This window comes from Balaenoptera acutorostrata, chromosome 6 (assembly GCF_949987535.1).
Source record: "Balaenoptera acutorostrata chromosome 6, mBalAcu1.1, whole genome shotgun sequence".
In the NCBI taxonomy this organism is placed as follows: Eukaryota; Metazoa; Chordata; class Mammalia; order Artiodactyla; family Balaenopteridae; genus Balaenoptera; species Balaenoptera acutorostrata.
The window spans coordinates 55,953,686-55,976,087 of record NC_080069.1 but is presented as its reverse complement, the minus strand read 5'-3'; the positions used below and the strand labels follow the sequence as shown (position 1 = coordinate 55,976,087).

At 42.3% G+C, this 22,402-nt stretch overlaps 1 protein-coding gene across 4 annotated transcripts in view; it reads right to left on the bottom strand.

The window, feature by feature from the left end:
• SLC24A2 (solute carrier family 24 member 2) overlaps positions 1-22,402 on the bottom strand; it is a 244,445-nt gene that overhangs the window by 52,632 nt on the left and 169,411 nt on the right. For 3 of the 4 annotated variants that reach the window (XM_007176804.2, XM_007176805.2, XM_007176806.2), the window contains one exon: positions 10,461-10,511. The exons of the other annotated variant lie outside the window; for it this stretch is intronic. In XM_007176804.2, coding sequence (XP_007176866.1) covers positions 10,461-10,511 — 51 coding nt within the window. The remainder of the gene's footprint in view (positions 1-10,460; positions 10,512-22,402) is intronic. 4 annotated transcript variants of the gene reach the window in all.

Genomic DNA, 22,402 nt, shown 5'->3' with positions numbered 1-22,402 from the left:
ACACGGCTTGAGAGCTACTGTTCTTCATCATTTTGGGTCACCTGTTTTATTATTTTAGGAACTTAATTTTCTGGACATTTCTATCTCATATACACAGATACCAATGGCTCACACCCAAACATCCTCAAAGGGGTTTGTCTGATCTCAGCTTTGGAGTTCTGAGCCAGGGAGGGGCTGCCGGATAGAAGGCTTGAACATCTTCCCCCTGCTCCCATCCCTTGCACCCTGTGGATATCTAAGAGATAAACGAATACAGAATCACTTTACCCAGGTATGTTTCAGATCCAAGATTTGCCAGCATCCAGCCCCAATGCCACCTAAGGGGTGGAAGAGAGCTTCTCGGAGTCAGTTTGTCAAAGCCTGTATCTTGGGTATGTCTCTCTGCAAATGGGCTGTGACATTGGTGTATTCATTTGGGCAGAGTTTTGATTTGTTCACAGCACTTGGCAAATAGTAGGTGCTCAATAAATATGTGTTGAATGGTTACTCTGACTTGTATATAAAAAACAGAACGTAACAAAACAGGTCTTCCTTATGATGACACTATATATTACCCAGTTATTTATCTTGGCATAAAGGGAAAGATTTTATTCTGTAGCAGCCACTGTTTCATGTACACCCATTCTCTCCTGTCACTTGGATTTCATGTGTCTGCAAATTGTCAGTTAACTTGGATTCTTATGTTCTATTTTTTTTTGAATCCTCAACTTTACATTGTAAACTGGTGCCTGTAAATCTCATTTGAAATGTGGGTTTGCAACAGAAATGCCGGCACCTGCCGTGGGTTCTTAACTAAATGGGACTGAAGGCTTAGTGGCCCATAAAATGAGATACTTCAGTTCGTTTCAGATTTAATCAAAAGAGAAACTTACCATGCTTAATTGAACATGCCAACCTCCTGGTATAAAAGATTCCCACTTTTTTTTTTTAAAAGAGAAAGTTTCATGGGGGCGGGAAATTATATTATTAATTTATAATAACAATATTCAAGTTTGACTGATGAAGGCGAACTTAACATTTTCAGTTCTGAAGATGTCAGAAATAGACACAAAAAAAGCATCCATGGTTTGCCTCCTGCTGCCACTTAACACCTTCTACATATGCAATGTGGCAAAGTCTGCCTTTACTTGCCAAGTCCAATCTTTCTGCTTTTACTGCTGACAGTTTAGATCATGAAAATAAGATGCAATGAAGTTTGAAGAGCTGGATGTATTCTAATGAGAAGACTTCCTTGGTCCTGGTTTTCAGGAAGACCGTGGATTTACCCACACAGCTGGTTTGGTCTTTCTGACAGATCTGATACAGGTTACTAGCTGATTAGTTTGGTTATGCACACACACGAGGCTGCTGTCTTCCTAAGATCCAGCCCCAGGGAGAGACCTGTAAGAATACATCTCTAAAAAAGTAATGTGGTTAATAACTGATGAGTTAAATCTGTTTTTTTTGGAGAAGGCTCAGCCTTAACAGAGAGCATCTGTTCAGGTGCCCAGAAAAATTGTGTGGTTATGGAAAGTTGGACCGAATGAGTTAAACCATAAACCTGGAATGAATGAAACATAACATGGTGCTGGAAATGGTGTCTGTGCATAACAGAGGGTGCCCTCACTGGTAACCGGAAGGGAGAAAGTTAACCTGCAGTGTACTTCTCGGAGTTTCTATAGGGATATCAATGGTCTTGAGGCAAGAAGGCACATGCTGTGGTGGAAATTGGATATTCTGTGTGGGAGGAATTGCCTTGTCATTGCATTTAGAAAGGACAAGGATTTCCATCAGAACTGCACCCTGGCTTTCAATCAACTTCGGTAAAAAGTCAGGTTTAGCAATGAGTAAATTAGAAGGTAGTTACATTATGAAGGCTTAACCGCTTTGGAATGAAGTCAGTTTGAATCTCTGGTCAAAGAACTTATTTAAATTTGTTGTTTAAGGCTTGCTCCTTCACTGTTACTAGGAGTGTAGATTGGTGCAATGCCTTTGGAGGGCAATTTGGCACTATCATTCGAAGTCTGAAATGTGTATGTCTTCTGATCTGTCATTTCTATTTCCAGACATTTATTTTATATCTTTATATCTTCTATTCAGTAGAGCTTATTATATGGGCAAAGAAGATGCTCATGTAGCATTGTAATAACTAAATGAACAAAAATGGAAATATCCTAAATCTTCATCAACAGGGGACTGATCAAACCCACCAGGGAAGAGCCAGGCAGTGGAATACTATGCACCTGCTAAAAAGGAATGAGGAAAGTAAAAAAGTGCTAATACGGAAATATCTTCAAGACATATTAATAAATGAAAGCCAGGTGTAGAACAGTACATAGAAGAAAAGAGAATATGTTAAAAAACTGATAAAAGTGGTTAACTCTAAGGAATGAATGGAATCTGGGGTAAAAGGGGGACTCACTTTTATTGTCTTTCCTTATGTAATGTTTGCTTTTTACCTCGGTGCGCGTGTAATGTTTTTATAATAAAAAAGAATAGTTAAAATTAATTTGCAATTTAAAATTTCTACTGTGGTAAAAGTTTAGATTTGTAACTAAGAATATAGGATTTTTTTTGGGGGGGGTGGGTTGTTGTTCTTTTAAGGGTCTATTCCACAGGAACTATCTAACGGACTATTTGCTGTATTTAACCACATTAATAAAGAGTTTGGCTGTGAAATGGATCAACTAACACACAAGCCTTTTATTCCAGATGCTATGACCCAGGAACATACCTACCACAATCTTGGTGGCAGCTTAATCAAAATGCAAGATCAAGTTAATCTTAAAGGTAGACTGCAAACCAAAAATGTCTGCCGTCACACTTAATAAAGGCACCAGGGCAGAATCTTGGACATGGGACTGGAAGGGGCATCAAGGTGTCCATTATCTGAACATCCTTCTGATGGAGGCTTCTTTGGCTTCTCCAGAGATGGGAGACTCATTCCTGTCTGAGACAGGCCATCCCATCTTTGGCCATGTCTGTAAGAAAGGTCCTCCTGTGCTGGACTGAACTCTCTCTCCCTGAATTAAGGAAGGCTGATCTCCTTCCTCAACCTTCCCCACTACAAGCTGGACTCAGGGGGATTCCCCAGAGCTCCTCTCTCCTGGAAAGATAGACCCCACTTTATCACTGCAAACTGCCCATGCAACCAATCGCAAGAGAGAGGCTCTAGGAAGAACTTCGAAAACATTGTTAGGTTGTTCCCATCCCATGCTACATCCTTGTTCACTTCAGCACCATCCATCACCATCGAGATGCTTATCACCAAGTGGCTCTGAAAATCCCTGGACTGACTCAACCTCCCAGCCCCGCCATCGGTAAATCTCTTATGTCTTAACCTCTTCTATGAACGTTGTCTTTTTGTTCCAACTGAAACATAGCTGTTTCCTGATGGTCCCTTTTCTCCTGTGGCCTTTGAAAGTGACACTTGTCTCTCCAAGTGCCCACATTCCATTCCTCCTACCTTACCACTTATAGATCATTTCTCTGTCCTTCTTTGAAGCCCAGGCCAATAAACTCTACCACCTATACCCCAAACGACTTCCAAGTCATCCTTCCCTCTTTCCTGAATATATTAGAACCCAGTTCACTCTTTTTCTCTCCACCATTACTCGTGTTACCATCCATGGTAACTTTATGTGCGTGAGCCCTGCAACACTTGGCTCCTCACCGCCCTAACCTACTCGCTTCCAGCTGCCCTTTCCTCCAGCTCACCTCATCCATCCACTCCTGCAGTTAGACCTTAGACTTTGTCACTAGCAATAACTGCACCACGTCCTAACTCCTGAATGGAAATGTCTCACGTTCTGTCTATAACTCTTTTATCTTTCTATTACAAAAAGTCTTTGCTCTCATTGGTCAATTCATTGATGCCATCACCTTTTTATGCCCCTCCTTTAGAACAAGTTCTTCCCTTGGCTTCTGGGATGCCATTCTCTCCTGGTCCTCTGCCCACCCCAGTCTCCTTTGCTGGGCCGTCTCCCTTCTTCCCAGACCCTACACTTTACAGTCCCCAGGGCTCAGTCCTTGGCCTCCTCTTTCCTATCGATTGGCTAGGTATTCTTATCCAGTTCTGTAGCTTTAAATGATACCTATATTTTACGACTTTCAAATCTACATCTATAGCCCTGACTTCTCTCCCAAGCTCCAGACTCCAATTCCACTTTCTCCACATCTCCATTTGGATGTTCCATAGGCATCTCAAACTTAGCATGAGCTCTCAATCCTCCTCCCAGAGCTTGCTCTGGTCTCAGTCCTCCCCATCAACATACAGTTATGTGAAAGTGATATTTCTCTGTTGTGGAGAGATTGCAAGTTGCCTATCAATATCTATCCCTTTTTCATTTCCTAATGACATAATATCTGAATTACTGGGGCTAGCAAATCACCCAGCTTAACATACTACATTTCCAAGCTTCCTTGAACTATGTGTAGGCATGTAACTGAGTTTTGGACAGATTTTACTGGGAGGGTCTAAAAGGAAGCCTCCTTAAAAAGAAGACAAAACAGCTGGGGAAAATAATTTTGGCCCTTCCTCCTTCCTGGAATACAGATGCGATGGCTGGAGCTGTAGTGGCAGCCATTTTGGACCATGAGGTGCCCTTGAGGTTGAAAGTCATATATTAGGATGGTGAAGAAGAAGGATGGAAAGAGTTGGGGTCTAGGATTACTGTGAAGCTTCCATATCAGCCATGTACAGCCTGCCTCTGGACCTCTTTTACTTGAGAGAGAAATATACTTCTATCTGATTTAAACCACTGTTAATCTGGATTTTCTTCTATATAGAGCTGAAACTATCCTGCTTGATATATCAGGGTATACAACACAGTCTCATCCATTCAAAGCCAGGATTAAAATATAATGTGAAGGCCACAGATAGCACCAAGGACCTGTTTTAGGATTACATTTTCAGAGGATACCTCTTGGGCAATGGAAACTACTGTTGAATAGTATTCCAAAATTCAATTTCTCTTTGAGAAAGAACGGAATATTTCACTGCAGTTAAGAACATCAAATGACTGGCTAGACTATGTAACCTTAGGGTGCTTCTGTTTCTTTGAAATAATGTGGGTTTTCAAAACTCAGCCACATGACTAATTGAGGAAACCATGATTCACATAAGACATTATTAGTTTCTCAGCTTGGTAAAGAGGTTGCCAATAGGTTGCCATGAAACTAGCCTTAATTTCATTAAAGAAAAGATCATTATTATTTTTGCCTTTGATATTACAACAAACTTTTCTATCTTCTTTTTTCCTTATACAAATGAACAAAGATTGACTTTTTAAATAGTGGAGAAATTATTTTTCTAGAAATGGCTTCTGTTAAATGGCAACGAGTTTAGGACAATACATTGCATCTTTGCAAAGTATCCTTAGTCAGGATTTCTGTTTACCTACCTACCTTCATGTCTCTGTGAATGTTTATCTCCAAAGAGCAGAAATGATTAGTTGTGTATACTGCCACTGGTGGAAAGGCATCTCTCCTTTGAATGTCTCTGTTCCATCACATGAGTTTGTTTTCTTTTGAACTAACTTTCTACATTTTCATTTAAAGTAACTTTAGTAAGGAAGCCAAGTTCAATTTATTGAGGATGTTCCGGAGTGATAATGGTAAGAAATTTGGGTGTCTGCAGATGAGAAATAAACTATGGGTTATTTATTTATTTTTTAACTGAAGTATAGTTGATTTACAATGTTGTGTTAGTTTCAGGTGTACAGCAAAGTGATTCAGTTATACATGTACATGTGAAAATGTACGTGTATATATATTCCTTTTCAGATTCTTTTCCATTATAGGTTATTACAAGGTATTGAATACAGTTCCCTGTGCTATACAGTAGGTCCTTGTTGTTTATTTTGTATATAGTAGTGTTAAACTATGGGTTATTGACATTAAGTAAAAATCGGAGATTGCTCTTCCAAGAATATTTGGTATCACCCCATGAGGAGATAAAGGGATGGATGCCCATGTAGGGGGATCTGAGGTCACCAAAAGACTACCCCTAGAGTCATTTGTTTGTATCCTTGGAAACATCTTGTGACAGAGGGAAATAGAGTCTTTGGGAGGAGTGAAGCTCACGAATCTATCAAGTCTAGGAACATGACTCATACAGAGGCAGGTGCTCAGCTATTATCAAGTGAACACACTAGAATCAGGTGGCTGGTGGGAGAGTCATCACCTTGGCAAGCAGGAATGAGGCAGTGGAGACATGGCCCCTTCTGAGAAGCCTGCCCTCATTTCCATTGGGCTGCCCTGGCACCTCGGGTCTGCCCATCACGCTACTCATCTCTCTGCCTATGTCTCCCACTAGAGCGTGAATTCTTCAGGAGAAGCACTGTCTTTCATCTCCACAGGCCCTGCACCCAGTCTAGTGCCTGGTCCATACTGAATGAATGAATGTTGCTGAATGAATACGTTAGGGAATGAATGAGTGAGTGGATAAAATTCTGATTGGCTCGGGGTGGGAGAGGAAGTTGGGTGTGGCCCAGGGAGCTGTTCCCATTTATGTTCTGGGCACCTGAAGACAAGGGAGGGAGGGAAAGGGCTCCGAGGGGAGGGGCAAATTTTACAAAAAATGTTATGATTTTGTCCAGTGTCTGAGAGTAAGTAGATTGTTTTATTAAAATAACATTTTAATGGTAAAGTGTTCCAGTAGGGGGGCCATGTTTCAGTCAATAGCTCACTGTCATTCTTAGTCCGTGGTTCAACCTTTCCCACGGTCTGGTCTCCATCAAGCCTTTCTTCCCACTCCTACACTGTAGCCAATCTGAACCGTCCAGTTCCTCATTCCACCTTGTGGAGCAACCACAGGGGAGCCGAGAGGACAGGGTGTGGCATGCCACAGTCCTGAGTTCAGGTCCCTCATCTCAACTTACTACCTACGAGTCCCAGAGCCAATTACTTTTCTTCTCTGTGTCTTCATTTCCTCATCTAATACAACACTTCTTTGGGCTTTGGTTTTCTCATCTTCGGTAAAATCTACCTATGTGATCATCACAAGGATTAAATGACACAGAATATATAAAAAGCGCACAGCACTGCACCTGGCAGGTGGGAGGCACCCAGTAAGGGTTGGTGTGGCCCCTCTTTTCATCCTTCTCTCAGCCTGGTGGCTCGGAACTTACCACTCCTCCTTTCCCAATTTACCGTATTTACTGATCTTTTAGGGTGCAGGTCAAAGATCACCTTCTCCACGAAATCCCTCCCCACCCCGCCCCCCGCTGAAAGCAGTCTTTCCTTCTCCCATAGCGTGTCATCTTTTTCTGAGCACCTATGGTACTTACCACTCTCTTCCTGGTGGCTCAGTGATTGCTGTGCTTTATTCCTCCCCCGTCTCTACGTTCCATGGGGCAAACTGCCCACCTTTTAATCTTGTGTTTCAACAAAGCACCTAGCAGAATAACTTGCATATAGTAGGTGCTTAAAATAATAAACTGAATCTGTGCTGGACAATTCTCTATATGGAGGAAATCGTCACGCAATTTCTCTTAGGATAGGGGGTGGCATATATAATTCATCTTTCCATTTAATCCACTTTAGCGAAAAAAGTAAAACAGGCCTCGTTGCAAGTAGCTGACGTCACACAACATCCAGAGCACTTTCTGGAAACAGTTACAAATAATGACTAGTCACATGGGCAATTACAATAAAGCCCTGTCAAGGGCTAGTCACATTTCTAAAATTGTGAACAGAAATGCTCAAATGGAGGGGGATATTTCCTGAAGGCTATACTAGTCCCCTATTGCCCATAACATCTTCACCTTTATTATACCTCCTTAAACTGTACAACATGGAAGTGATATATATCACAGTTATTGCTATTATTTTCAATGAGAGGGGAGAGGCCCTTAAGAATTTGAAGAAGTCATGCATGGTGGTTGCCAGGTCTGAGGTTACTGAGCTGGCTGTGCATCTTTTAAATTGAATCCCAGAATTAGGTTTAAGCCAGGCCTGGCTTGTCATAGAGGCAGCTGCCAAAGGGTATAATCTGAGGGGGCTGTAGGGAGACCTCCTGTTCCAAAGTATCCTTTCCATGAGTGCCTGAGAGGGATTGCTATGTGTTTAGAAAACTTTTGAATCTTTCAGAGGTTCCTATTCTAGGTGAAGGATAATGCCTTACCCAGCATTTCTAAAAGAGTTCCACAAGAGGCTCCATGGAAGAACGGGTCCTCTGACCAAAAAAGTCTGGGAAATACTTCAAACTCCATCCTCTATACGATTTACTATTATATGCTGCAGTGCACGGGTACATATGGAAGGCTCTGACAAGTCACATGGTAAAGAAATCTATTTAACTTAACTCAGAAGCTCTCCTGCTTATTTAACTACGAAATCAAGCTTGCTTTCTTTTTTTCCCCCAATTGTTGCAAAATTCCTAATGACGTGATCTGGAAGTAGTATTTCATAGAACATGCTTTTCAAGTGCTCCCTTAGCTATTATTAGCTATCACTGTAACAGATGAATTTTCAGCTAAGCATGGGGCACAAAGGGATGTGCATGAAGGAATGGGGCAGTCGAGAGAAGGATAAGGAACGTTAAAGGTGACCATGAGGGCCCCCAAAGACAATTTCACAATCTTGCTAAGATTTCACAATCTTGCTAAGCTGGTCAGCCTTCTCATTCCACATATTATTTTGGCTTTGTTTCCCTGCCGAGAAAGCCCAGCTGTTCGATATCAAGTGGTAGCATCAGCTTGGAAGTAGCATTTTTGCATCTTCACATAATCTTGGTTTGTCTGGCATGGGGAGGAAGGGGAAGGGAGCACTCGGATGGCCACATTTGCTCAAATAGATGTGGAAAGAGGAAGGAAGGGAACGGTAAGGGAGAAAAGGGGCAACTGAGGCAACAGAGAGCCAGAAGCTGCTCTGGCCACAGGAAGCTAAGGGCGGAAGGCAGAGGACAGGTTGGAGGAAGGAGAGAAAAGTGAGGGGTCGTCACTGCTCAGGTAGAAGGTAACAAACCCACCAGCTGCCCAAGCCATGAGGCCGAGGCTGAGGGCTGTGAGACGCCTGAATCGAATTATAAAGTCAGTGAGGCCCAAACCTTTGGCTTCCCAAGCCAATCACCAAGAAAAATCAAAGTGGTTTGAAGACATGAACTAAAAATAACAGCCGGGACAGGAGCCTTCCTTTAAGGTACGGATTGCTCTTTCTATCCCTGCGGTGGTGGGATACTGATTCTCATAAGTAGCTTTCTGCCTTTGGCGCTCTCACTGCCCAAGGGTCTGCATTTCCCCAGGTTGTGGGGAGGGCCCTAGGCTACAACAGAGCCCAGTCTGAGATTCTAACTGTGGCCTGCTGCTTTAGAAAACGTCACAGTGGTTAACTGAAAGCACAGAGATAGCAGCAGAGAAGGGCCCGGGTGCAGTGCAGAAGCCAGAGTGGGGAGGGGCTGGAAAGGGCTGTCGGATGTTCTGCTTCCTGCAAAGCAACTAGGAAATCTTTGGCAAGCTAAGGCAACTCAGAAATACTAGAAGCTGAAAATAAGATATACAACACTTTTGGGAGTTTCTCTCATGTTGAAGGATAAAATTAACTGATTCCCCTTCTAGGGTACCTTTTGATTTCTTGTCAATATCAGTGTAAAAATCATGGGAAGACTCCAAATGTTTTCGTAACTTACAAATATTATTTATTAGTCAAAAGGCGGAGGTATGTGTGGGAGATAGGGCAAGAGAACAACTCCCTTTACAAGAATGCAGAAACTCTCAAATTGCTGTTCCGTGGTACACTTATTTCAGAAAAGTCATTCTGACTGGGGCAAGGCCGTGCTCTGGGACAGAGCCTGGAATTCATCAGTAGATACACTGAAAAAGAAGTTTCTGCCAGACTTCACTTATTCAGGGGAAATGGTTAAAATGATACGTCCAATCTCACGGAGTGTGAATCCCAATATATACAATCCCACTGGCTGGAAATGGTGGCCCTGGCCTCTCTCGGGTGAGTTAACAGGGACCGCGACAGCTAAGGACATGAGCCTACGTGGCCCTCTGCATCAGAAACAGGTCTCCAACTGGTTTGGGGCCTAGTGGTTCCTTTAGATCACTCATTCCTTGGCATAAATCAGAATATTACCAGAACCTCCCTACCTCTGAAATTGGGGCATATTAAAAGAAGACTGTTGGTTGGATATGTTTCTATATGTTGTGAGCACGTGGAGGAAATAATGATGACCCAGTGGGTGTGGGCTTGTGTTTATGTTGCTGACACCATTTCTCTGACTGTGTTACACAACTGAGATGGTTTGGATCGTTTGAATGGAATAACATGATTGCTCATGGTATTGCACGTCTCCAATTCCAAACCAACACGATGGCAAAAACTAGACGAAAATGTGGAAAGAATAATAAATCACACAATGTCACTGAAGTCATGCAAAGAGGGGAAAAAAAGTGATTAAAAAAAATGGGCAAGCCACAGACACCATAAATGAAAAAAAAAAAAGCCAATGCATACAATTCTAAAATCATTCTTACCTTCTTCAGTCATTGTGTCATAATATTTTAGTTTTCCATATGATCCAAGTTCTACAACATCACAGTAAAAGACACAAAGATAAGGAACGAGCTGTAATGCAAGAACTTTGTTTTTACACATTCTCAATTAATCAGATTCAGAGTTACACTGTCAAATTCCGCAATTGTAACTATATAGAGATGTGCAAACATGGGCCATGTGGCGGATGGCTTTCACGACCCACTTTCAGAAATCACTTAAAATATATTATTCCACCGGGGGTAGGACTTGCCCTGCATTCCAGAATAGGACACGGTTATTTTAACGTCTGATAAAACAAATGCTTGGCAAAGATATCTTCACACCAGGTCCAGCCTAGGCCTATAATTTTTAGAGGTGACATTCCAAGAGAAAGGGCTGGGCAAGGACAATGCCCAGACCCACTGAGGCTTGTAGACGCCAGGATTCCTTGCCGTGGAACCGCAGTCCCAGGAGGTCATTTCACAGCTTTTCTCCAATAGAACTACTTCCTAGAGATTAGTAAGGAAGGCTACCTGGGAAAATCCCAAAGAAAAAACCAGGTTCTAAACTTCCCTTTCATTTCTAATCTTGTATTTTAGACAGAAAGCACTGAATACCATGGGTGCAGCATGCTTTGGTGTGTGTTGGGGGGGGGGGAGGGGCGGGGGATGGGAAAGGCGTGGAAAGCTTTGGGAGGAAGGGGGAGGTGTATTCCCAGGGAAGGGCACGTGGCCCAGACAGGTGACAGAGCAGCCACAACTCCCAGCTCAGGGCATTGCCTGCTGCTGTGTAGACTGCAGGGGCCAGGAGGCAATCTCCTGGGTGCAGCCCACCAAAGGACTCGGCTGTAATGGAAACCACGGGCGGAAAGCAAGCTCTTCTGAGTCAGCTGGTGGAAGTGGCAGCTTGGGAGGAGGGACGGAGGAGGTGGGGACGCACCATTTCTGTTTTCTTACTTCAGTTCTAAAATAGAAACTTTCATTCTTGTTCATCTGAAAATTCCAGATTTTTTGAAGCATCATTGTGAGCAGGTTAGAAATATTTTCCCTGGTCATAACAACACTCTCCCAATAAAATTCAAGAAATTAATGACACTCAAGAGATCTTCCTGTGATTCTGTAGAATGCTTCCATGGCTCATTAACTTGGTCGACTGCTAAAAATTCACATGTGAATGAACTAATAACTGATGGGTTTTGTGTACAGAAGGCTTTAGCTTAAAACACAATAATAAATATTCTTCTGCTTATATTATACACATTCTATATATATTCTTTTTCCATGTGCCTAAAATTTTACCTAAAGCTATTTTAACACACCAATACAAAATTATGTCTTGGGGAGAAAAATCACCTCATCTTTACGTTTCTGCAAAAGCCTGCCTATTCTGGATTTTGTTAGATACACGACAAAGGATGCAAGTGCTTCAATAAGAAATTGAATTTTGTGTAAAAAACAAGAAAGTTTAAAAAAAATGACTTCTGGGGATTGCCTTCTGTAGAAAATTTTTTTTTTCTGGTATTTTAAGAACAGTAGTCTATTATATATGACATTGCACAAGTTTGCGATTTTAAAATGATCCAAATACCTTCATAAATATTAAAACACATGTTCATGGTGGCTTTACACATAATCTATGCATTTGTATTTGTGTGTGTGTATATAATCTTGCAGTAAATTGATGAATTATGTCAGCCGACTAATTTTTTTGTAACCTCTACTCTTTCCCTGAGGTAAAGCAGTAGAATAAGCAGCTGGCATTCTCTTTACTTGCCGAGGAAACAGAACGTGGGCAGCTCTGTGTTTGCAAAGTTGGGTGTAAACCATATTCTATGCAATGAAGATACATTACTGCATTTTTGTGTTCTGAGATACAACCTCTCTGTATGCACACACTGGTCTTCATGTATCAACCCGAAACTTTCAAACATCTGCTTGTGGCAGATGTGATTATTTTTTACCTCCTCTCTCGTGGAGCCAGTTACAAATAAATACAATCATATTCTTTAATTAAGTTATTTTTACATAGTCGAAACTGGATCTGTGGGTGACTGACAAAGCTCACACATTCTTGCTGCTGTGGCAATGCCTAGATTGTTTCTTAGCTGTTGCCTTGGATGAGGACTGGGGCAGGGGGAAAAGAACCGGACAAAACATATAAAAAAGGAGGCTAAAGGTGGTGGAAGAGAAGGAATAAGAGCAGTGAAAGGCTGAATAACAACAGGTGATGTAGCAACTTAAAGCACAGTGAGCGAGGAGGGCAAGGGAACAATATTTGCCCAAGTGAAGGGAACCATGTTTGTTGCTTACTAAAGAAAAGGCACGCAAGAATGTGAAGGAAACCAGCCTACTGGAATAAAGTTTTTAACATTGACAGCAACGGCATGGTGAGACGGTGAACTCAGCACCTCAACGCTTTCAAATGGTCAGGGAGGCATCCTGGGGCTGGTGGGACAGCATCTCCGAGAGCTGGTGCCTCCCTTCCTTGAACCAGGGGCTCAGGGGGTGTAGGAAGAGGAATGTGACATGCGACTAGGACAAACACGACTTGCATCCATAAGCCAGAGTACATCACGCACCTGGCTGGTGTCCCCACATACCATGGACACCTCATGGAAAGTGGCCTGAGAGGCATGAACGAAAACTCACCTGTAAGGGGCAATGGCCTCCAGTCAGCGCACTCCCCATGGACAGTAGCCAGGGCACCTTTAGCACCGTTGGATTAAGATTCAAACTGCGCCCAATCCAAGCTGAGTTTCTTTGACACGGGAGGGAGAAGTGGGGGGGATTCAAGAGGCTGCTGTTTAATACCACTGAGCAACTTCCATTACGTCAACTGAGCAAGAGGCAGCCAGGACTGGAAGAGGGATGAATCAGCCGTGAATATCATCCTAGGTACCAGCTGGTGCCTCTTCTACGTAACATTTCTCTAAGAAGACACACAGCCTCAGAAAAATTCCAGAACCCAGTGGTTGGTGTTTGAGATGAGGCTATGAGCCCATTGGGAATGCTGTCTAACATGGCGCCCACACTCGCTCATGCTAGTTGGACAGCTGGGTCCACAGGCACCCAAGCTCCCAGATCTCTAGGAGGGCTTGAACCTTTTGTCACTCCTCTGTCCACTTCCTTTCAGGTCTTGTCAGCAACATCATCACCTGGCTTTAAGGTACCACTGAATTCTTGTCCATATTTCTTGGTTGACAAGTCAAGGGAAGGATCTTGTCTTCAGTCTCAAAGAATCTGAATAAGAACTAGTGTTTTGGGCTCCTAATTTCTTCCTTTCTTAAAAAGGGCATGGACACAGATTTCTCCTTCCAACGTTGACCTTCTCAGCTCTACTTTTGAAGCCTCTGGCATTCTCAACCCTTTTCTCAGCAAATCTCCCCACATAGGAGCAGCAGAAAAGTGACTTCTCACCTTTCGGGCCTCAAAATTCTGACGTATACAACAGAAAGTCAACAGAAGCATCTATGCTGAATTCATTTTGTTAGAATGAAGAATAGAGGTAGAGAAATCAGTGAGAGCAAGTATTTATTAAGTGTTGGTTGATGGAAAAAAATGATTAACTTGTTTGTTTTCTTAAATCAAAGAGCTGCTATATTTTTGATACCGGTTTGAACTGAGTTTGAAGATCTAAAAATTAAGGTTTCTAAACAACAGAGAGTAGCTTCTTGGTAAAGTTGTCTAATACCTATCAAGGAGGTGTGTACAGATACCAAATTACATCACATCCATGAAAGAATTATTTTCAGTAGCAAATAGAAGTTAAGAACATAGGCTTTGAAGCCAGGGTATAGGTTTGAACCCAAGATCTGCCACTTATTAGCTGTGTGACTTTGAGCAAATTTACCTCTCTGAGCCCCAGTGTCCTCAGCTGTAAAGTGATATGACTGTATCTACCCTGCAAAGTTGTGGTGAAGAGTAGATGAGATAACAGTACCCACTAAGCGATCGGTAATGGGCAGCTTCATTATTGCAAGCGTCACCAAGAAGAGTAGAAGAGAACCTATGGGACATGGAGCAGAACACTTAGAGAACTTGGTATTTTACACGGGTTTAGTTTGTTAAAACTAATTCAACAGTACTTATAGAAGTTTAAAATAGCTATTTGTTGCCCAACAATAAATGATATTCTGCCTTGCTGGGGCTAGAATTAGAAAGAAATTTCTTCATCAGTCCTGCCCTTCTACTCTCAGATCTATGGGGAATGTCAAAACATGGACCATAATCCTTGGAACAGGATGTAAAAAGCAGACCTTTCATTCATCTGACCACCATGTTCCAGCTTTGGACCTATGCACCTTTCCTTCTAATATTTGCACACAAGACTGTCTCTTCACATGTTGGAGGCTGAGACCCTCTTTGGATTCCTCTTTGGATCTCTCCCAACTAGAACAGTGCTTTTCTCATATCACATGCTCTCTTCACATTTCTTAAACAAAGCATATAAATGCACAGCTCCCAAATAACAGTGAGGTTTAGGATGCTTTGGTTTGTTGAACTTCCCTGGACTTGCTGAAGTCAGGAAGGCAGGCACTGATGTCTAAGGCTTCTGGACTGCTGATACCATAATATCACTATCAAAGTTCAGGGGTTGGGGTGGGGGAGGGATGGCTTGGGAGTTTGGGAATAGCAGATGCAAACTCATATATAGAATGGATAAACAACAAGGTCCTAATATACAGCACAGGGAACTATATTCAATATCCTATGATAAACCATAATGGAAAAGAATATGAAAAAGAATTTATATATATGTATAACTGAATCACTTTGCTATAGAGTAGAAATTAACACAACATTGTAAATCAACTATACCTCAATAAAGTAAACTAAAAAAAAAAAAAAGAGTACTTCTGAGTGAGACAGATAAGACAGCTAATTCAAAGCCTGGTTCTACTACTTATGAGCTGGGTGATCCTCTCTGCACCTTAGTCTCTTCTTCAGTAAAATGGGGACAAGAGCAATAAACACCTGTTCTCAGGAGGGTTTTTGGAGGATCAGATAAGAACATGTCTTTATAGCACTTTGTGCTGGGTGGCAGAAGCATCCTTAAAAACTGGTACCTCTCTTCATTGTCTCCCAAAGATCCAAAAGGAATATCTATTTCAGCCCAGTATGAGGTTGTTAAATCCTATCAAACTCTAATTATCTCTGCGGGTGGGCACCAATGTCAATCTCAACACTCAATGTGTGCAAGTCAACAACCCCCCCCCACCAGACATCTTAAACACAAGGAAGACTGTCAAAAGGAAAACTTTCAGTTTAATGAAAGGCTGCCCTGGCTAACTGCCAGAATCATGTTTGGCAGTATTAACATTTTAGCCTGACGTTGTTTTTTTTTTAATTTGTGAATTTATTTTCATTATTGAAGTTTTGTGAATGAATAGTACGAGAGTTGTGTACTTGTCATTTTCCGTTCACTCCCTACAAACATAACATTTATATTTGTAGATCTATATAATTTTTAAGTTTCTTGCAGGGTATGTGGGTTGATCTTGATTCTCTTCTATTCCTGTGTGAAAATTTTTCATCAAAAAAAAACATGTATGGGCTTCCCTGGTGGCAGAGTGGTTAAGAATCCGCCTGACAATGCAGGGGACACAGGATCGAGCCCTGGTCCGGGAAGATCCCACATGCCGCAGAGCAACTAAGCCTGTGTGCCACAACTACTGAGCCTGCGCTCTAGAGCCTGCAAGCCACAACTACTGAGCCAGCGTGCCACAACTACTGAAGCCCTCGCGCCTAGAGCCCGTGCTCCGCAACAAGAGAAGCCACTGCAACGAGAAGCCCACGCACCGCAACAAAGAGTAGCCCCCGCTCGCCGCAACGAGAGAAAGCCCGCACGCAGCAACGAAGACCTAGCACAGCCAAAAAAACAAAAAACAAACAAAAAAAAGTATTCTGAGTTAAAAGGTATTTCTAATATAGCCCAATTTAAAGCTTTTTGTTTGATTTTACCTAAAAAAGGGCTGCAAGGACCACCAAAATTAATTGCTTTCCATTAAAAGGCTTTCTTTGGTCATTATTCTTTTATATCAAATGTTCATGTCAAGGCAAGTAATTTGTTTTTAACTAAAAAAATAAGACTTTAAGAGATTGAGGTTAAGTGAGGAAACAACCATATTCTCACTTCAGACTCAAGTCAGAAGAAAAGGAATATTTTAACCTTCAGATTCCAATTCTCACTCAAAAAAAGCTTTTAAAGTACTGACTCATTGCAGAAGCTCTGCTTAACAGTCTGTGGGGGAATGATATTTGTGTGTTAAATTTCCCTAAGAGGCTCCTGAATACACGGTTACCTGGGGACAGCTGTACCCAACATGTGGTAACACATCTATGTCATACACAAGGTATAAACGGAGGTGATTTTGCCCTATGGAGTTCTTTTCATATTCAGCTCTTCCAAATCTATGCTAACGAGTGCTTCTTTTTCTTCTATGAGATTAAAACCTCTCACTTAGGCTTTTGGAAGCAAGGCAAGAACTTTCCAAATGAAAATAAAGGTCTGAACTTGTGGGTAACCCTCCATCAGCTACTGAGTGTCAAGTAGGATTTATGTACATACACATACACCACCTCTTAGACATTTATCACCTGATTTTCACGCCCTCTGAATCCAGCCCCTTCATGAAATACACACTCTTCCTTTTCAAGCTTCCTGCAAACCCAGACACACTGGTTTGTTACTGTTGTTGTTCTTATCTCTCTCACTTTCTACATGTTATTTCCTTGTTGATGTCCATCTGCTGATATCATTCTGAGGCCCCAGTCACTAGGAAATACTGATACTACATTGGTGGCCAAATCAGGGGTCAGAAAGATCCCTAGCAGCTGGCCCAGTGCCTGGAGTACAGCAGCATTCTGATAAAGCACCAGTGAACCACAGGGCCCAGGTGTGTAGGTGAGAAAGTAGACTGGGGACCACTATAGGGAGTGGTGGGGATTATGGAAAACTGGCCAGTGCATGCCTAAAGAGGGGCAGCAGCCAGTCAGCTCCCACTCCATGCGGGAAGGCGGGCACAGTGCTGACAGATCTGATTATTCAAGGGAAGCCAGATACCCGGATTTTTATGTGAAAATTCCTGATTTTAAATGTTGGCAACTAATTCCAAATTAAAAAAAAGAAAAACACTCTGGGTCATTATTTGGCCCAGCAATTTGTAATCTTTGGTTTAAAATCAGGATGCTTAGTCCAATTTTCTTATAAATATTAGTTGAATGAATGAATGAAGAAATGAGACCAGTTAGGCTATTGGAACTGGGAGGGGTCCTTGTTAGGCCACCCTTCTCCAGAAGGTCAAGGACTCTGGTTCTCTTCCTTGTCTCCCTCAAGGCTTACCTATCACCTCAGGCTCCTCTGGGACACCAAGGCTGAGTCCATGTCAGGCCAATGGAGCTGCTATGATGCCATGACTAATACCCTCTTTTTTTGTATGTCCTTGCCCATCCAGCTCTGCCATCACATGAGCCAACAGAGTAAATTTTTTTTTTTAAATCTTATTTTGGAGAGGAATGAACACTGCCCATTAGGTATAACTGTTCCCAATTATTTTGCAGGGAAATATCTGCAATGTGGAAAACACAATGAAAGGTTCTGAAAGGTAGGTGAGGATCACAGAGGGAGGTGCCGTATAATTATATGGGAATTATCATCCTCGAACAGTGAACAATAACGTGTGGTCATTACTGTGGATCATCCAGATGGTTCATGATGAAACGCCCAAGCGAGTCCCCAGATACTCCAACTTCTTATAAATTTGTCACCTAATTTGCAGCCGTGCTGCTCTGCGGTGTTGCTTAGCAATATCAATGGTTACTGATTTCTATCCTGTGAGGAGCTGACTCGGGCTGTATTTCACTGTAATTTACATGCTCTGGATGATCAAGCAAGAAAAATGGGACTCAGAAGCGCTGTTGTGCTGCTTTCCTTCTGAGGTAGATTGGGGAAGGGGAGAGAACAGGAGAGAGCAAGCAGATTTCTGGAAAGGATTTCTAAAGAAAAACAATGAGCCACCAGGCAAGAGAATCAACCCCAGTGTGGTTAAAAAAAAAGATTTCCTGGGCTTTTATGAGTGTCCTTTTAATTGTGTAATTAAAAATCTCAATAACAATCTTAAGGTAACTTTAAACACTGAGACTTTGGCAGAATGTTTTTCCTTTTTCCCAAAGGGACGGAGAAAAGCACGTGACAGTATAGCATGATGGCCCCATCATTTGTACTGTGGAGCCCCACAGGCTTTGACATGACAACTGAAACATGTTACTCATAAGTTTTTTGGGTAGGTAGTGGGTTAAGAAGCTAACATATTCACTAATGACATCTAACATCTTGGGTACTTTTTTGCATCTCTGTAAATGGAAAGATTATGTTTACCAAATCAGGCAAAAGGTACTTTCTGATTAAGTCTTATCAAATTTGGGGTGGAGGATACAAACACATTTATTGCTCAGTCTTAAAAGTGGCAAAGTATTCCATTCTCTTCCCCTATCCGCGTTTTAAAGGATTTTTCGAGGTGGCACATACAGATAAGCCCACTGTTTTCTTTCATAGAGATGTGAGCTCGGTTATATCACATGTGACTAAGATCCACAGGGCGGGGCTTTAGGTGATGCTGATACTTCTATAAGCCATACCCACAACCCAACCAGTCATGAAGCCCTATCAATTCTACCCCTAAATATCCTCAATTCTGTCTTTTCTGTTCCATTCCCCCGTCCCTGCCTTAGTAGGAGGCCTTGCTGAGGTCACTGCAATAGTCCTATTGGAACTCTTGTTTCCTAACCTTTCTTACCACCTACCGTGACCTTTCACCTATGTTTCACATTGTTACCAGGGTAAGGCTTTCAAAACACCAACTGAACATACACCTCTAAATCCCACGCATACCGTCTTTTTTTTTTTTTTTTTTTTTTTAATTTATGGCTGTGTTGGGTCTTCGCTTCTGTGCGAGGGCTTTCTCTAGTTGCGGCAAGCGGGGGCCACTCTTCATCACAGTGCGCGGGCCTCTCACTATCGCGGCCTCTCTTGTTGCGGAGCACAGGCTCCAGATGCGCAGGCTCAGTAATTGTGGCTCACGGGCCCAGTTGCTCCGCGGCATGTGGGATCTTCCCAGACCAGGGCTCGAACCCGTGTCCCCTGCATTGGCAGGCAGACTCTCAACCACTGCGCCACCAGGGAAGCCCACGCATACCGTCTTTTTGTGTTGGAAATTTATTAGGTCTCCCAACTTACTGAATCACTTGGAACCCAGGTTTGAGGTTCCCTCCTGCAGGCAGCATTCCTGAATGCCCCCCATCCCTAGTGTAAGTCACTTTCTCCCGCGTGTCTGTTCCAAGTATGCCCTTCTGTGCGTGCTCATCAAAGGCACCTAAACCTACTTGCTTTCTGTCCTTTAGGGCGAGGAATCCACACACTCATTTTGTTAATTTGAACACCCAGCATAGTTCCTGGCACTCTGTAGGTGTTCAAATGCTGCTGAACTGAATTAAATCTCTATTTAATAGTGCTCTGTTAATCTTCCTTAGCCTAGTTGCCTTTGGTATGGACGTTCTATGATTCCTTCCATTTTAGTGTTTTAACTCCACAGTTTCAACAATTCTGTCTTCACTATCTCTGCAGGGAGGAAGTCTGTGAAGGGAAAATGCATGCGGCCTCAACTGTTGGAATCCTCTTCATTGCTTCTGTAAAGTAGGAGGATTTACATCATGCAAAAGTGCCATCAGGAGAGTCCTCAGCACATAGAAGACAAAATGGTGGCAATGGCTTGGAAATGGAGATAAAAAAACAAAACAAAAAAACCCCCACTGGTGTGCGGAATGGGTGCCGCATGCTGGCTAGAGAACAATTTGGATGTTCTCCTGGATCCCATCCTGCAGCCTGGCTGGATTCAGAAGAGTCTGCCAGGCAGAGAGAATCAGTGCTAAATTATATCCAGCCATTGGGTCAGCACAGCTGAGTTTCTACCCTCTGATGCACTGAGCATCAAAAAATATCAGAAAAGTATCTCAGAAGAGGAGAGGAAAAACAATAAAATAGACAAACAAACAAACAAACTTCAGCCATCCAAGGGGGCAAAAAGGGCAAGAGATAAGAGAGAAGAATGAGAAGGCAAGAGAGTTTAAGAACAGAATGAAATTGAGGGAAAAAAGACTGGAAGACAAAGGAAATTAATGCCACTGATGTGGAAGTAATTCAAAGTCAAAACTACCCTTATAATTTTGTATTCTACACTTCAGTGCTGTTCAGGATGTCACTGCATTGAATACCTGGCTCCCTACCACAATAGAAACAATCACCCCAAATTATGAAAAACTTAAAGGATCAAATTTAAAGTAGAAAGAATGTTCATGCAATCCTCTAAATTTCACTGAAGTGTAAATCCATTTACCATTACTCCTACTTAAATACCATACTATATAAAATGGGACCATACGAGTGAGTTTAAAATGCAGGATGCAAAGATAGGGTAAAAGATTAAGATACGTTTCCTAAATAGTCCACTATGTGCCTTATATTAAACAGCAAATGCCTGCCAGTGAACCAGAGCTCTGATGACATAGGAGGAAGCAGGGCACTGCAGGATCTTATAACCCCTAACTGCACAAACAGTGCCCTAAGGATGTTTCAGCAGGGTTAAAATATTAGTACAGTAATTGCTTTTGCAGATTTTTATCAATATGTTGGAAAGAGGAATTTTTTTTTTAGTCTGCCAAATATCCTAAAGCTATGGACCCCAGAGGAAACTGGGACTTTCTGGAAGGAAATGAGTTAAGTACCATGTCACATTGATGTACTTCTCATTGTGCAAAGGACAGGAGAATGTGGAAGTACAGAAAGTATAATTATTCAATTTCAGGATAACTTTTGCTCAACTAAAAGCCAGATTGCCAAAAAGACCAGTTCCCATCTTATCTTAGAGACAGGTGTGGCAGGATCTAAAAAACTGGTACATGGTGAAGAGGCTGCTTTTTAAGGGAAAATAGAGATAAGATACATAATTCAATGAATTACTATTGAACCACTGAAAACTGCCTAAAAATATGACAGCTGCAAGAAGAAAAAAAAAGAACTGAAAGCAATTTGGCAAATACCTACCTAGAACTAATGAGGTACCAAGCACCGTTCTACGTGCTCTGTGAACAGCACTTTATTGAATACATTCAATAGCCTCAAGAGATAGATGCTCTTGTCTTCCCTATTTTACAAAAGAGGAAACTGAGTTATAGAGAAGTTAAATAACTCACCCAAGGTCACACAACTAGTAAGTGGCAGAGCTGGGGTTCAAACCCAGGTGGCTGGCTCCACAGTGTGTCTGCTGAGCAACTACACTATACCCCTCCTCCCATGAGCCCAGTGGGAAGATGCCACCATGAACACACCTAGCGTAGGACAGAGTCTCTCTAAATGGACATATTGCAAGATGCTACCTTTAAGCTCCAAGGGTCAGCTCCTCACCTTCTAATCCTGACTTGCACAAAGAAGATGGGGAACAGTCCTGAGGTCAAGAAAAGAATTTGTAACTTTTGGGCTTCCCTGGTGGCACAGTGGTTGAGAATCTGCCTGCCAATGCAGGGGACACGGGCTCGAGCCCTGGTCTGGGAGGATCCCACATGCCGCGGAGCAACTAGGCCCGTGAGCCACAACTACTGAGCCTGCGCGTCTGGAGCCTGTGCTCCGCAAAAACAGAGGCCGTGATAGTGAGAGGCCCGCGCACCACGATGAAGAGTGGCCTCCACTTGCCACAACTAGAGGAAGTCCTCGCAAAGAAACGAAGACCCAACACAGCCAAAAATAAATAAATAAAAATTCTAAGTCTCTGCAAATTTTCCTAAGGACAAAGAGGAAATGAAGAAACACATATTCAAGGAAATCTACTAAAACTCATTAAGAACAGAAAGAGTCTATGACATTTAAACCAATATTCACCTCCTATGAACAA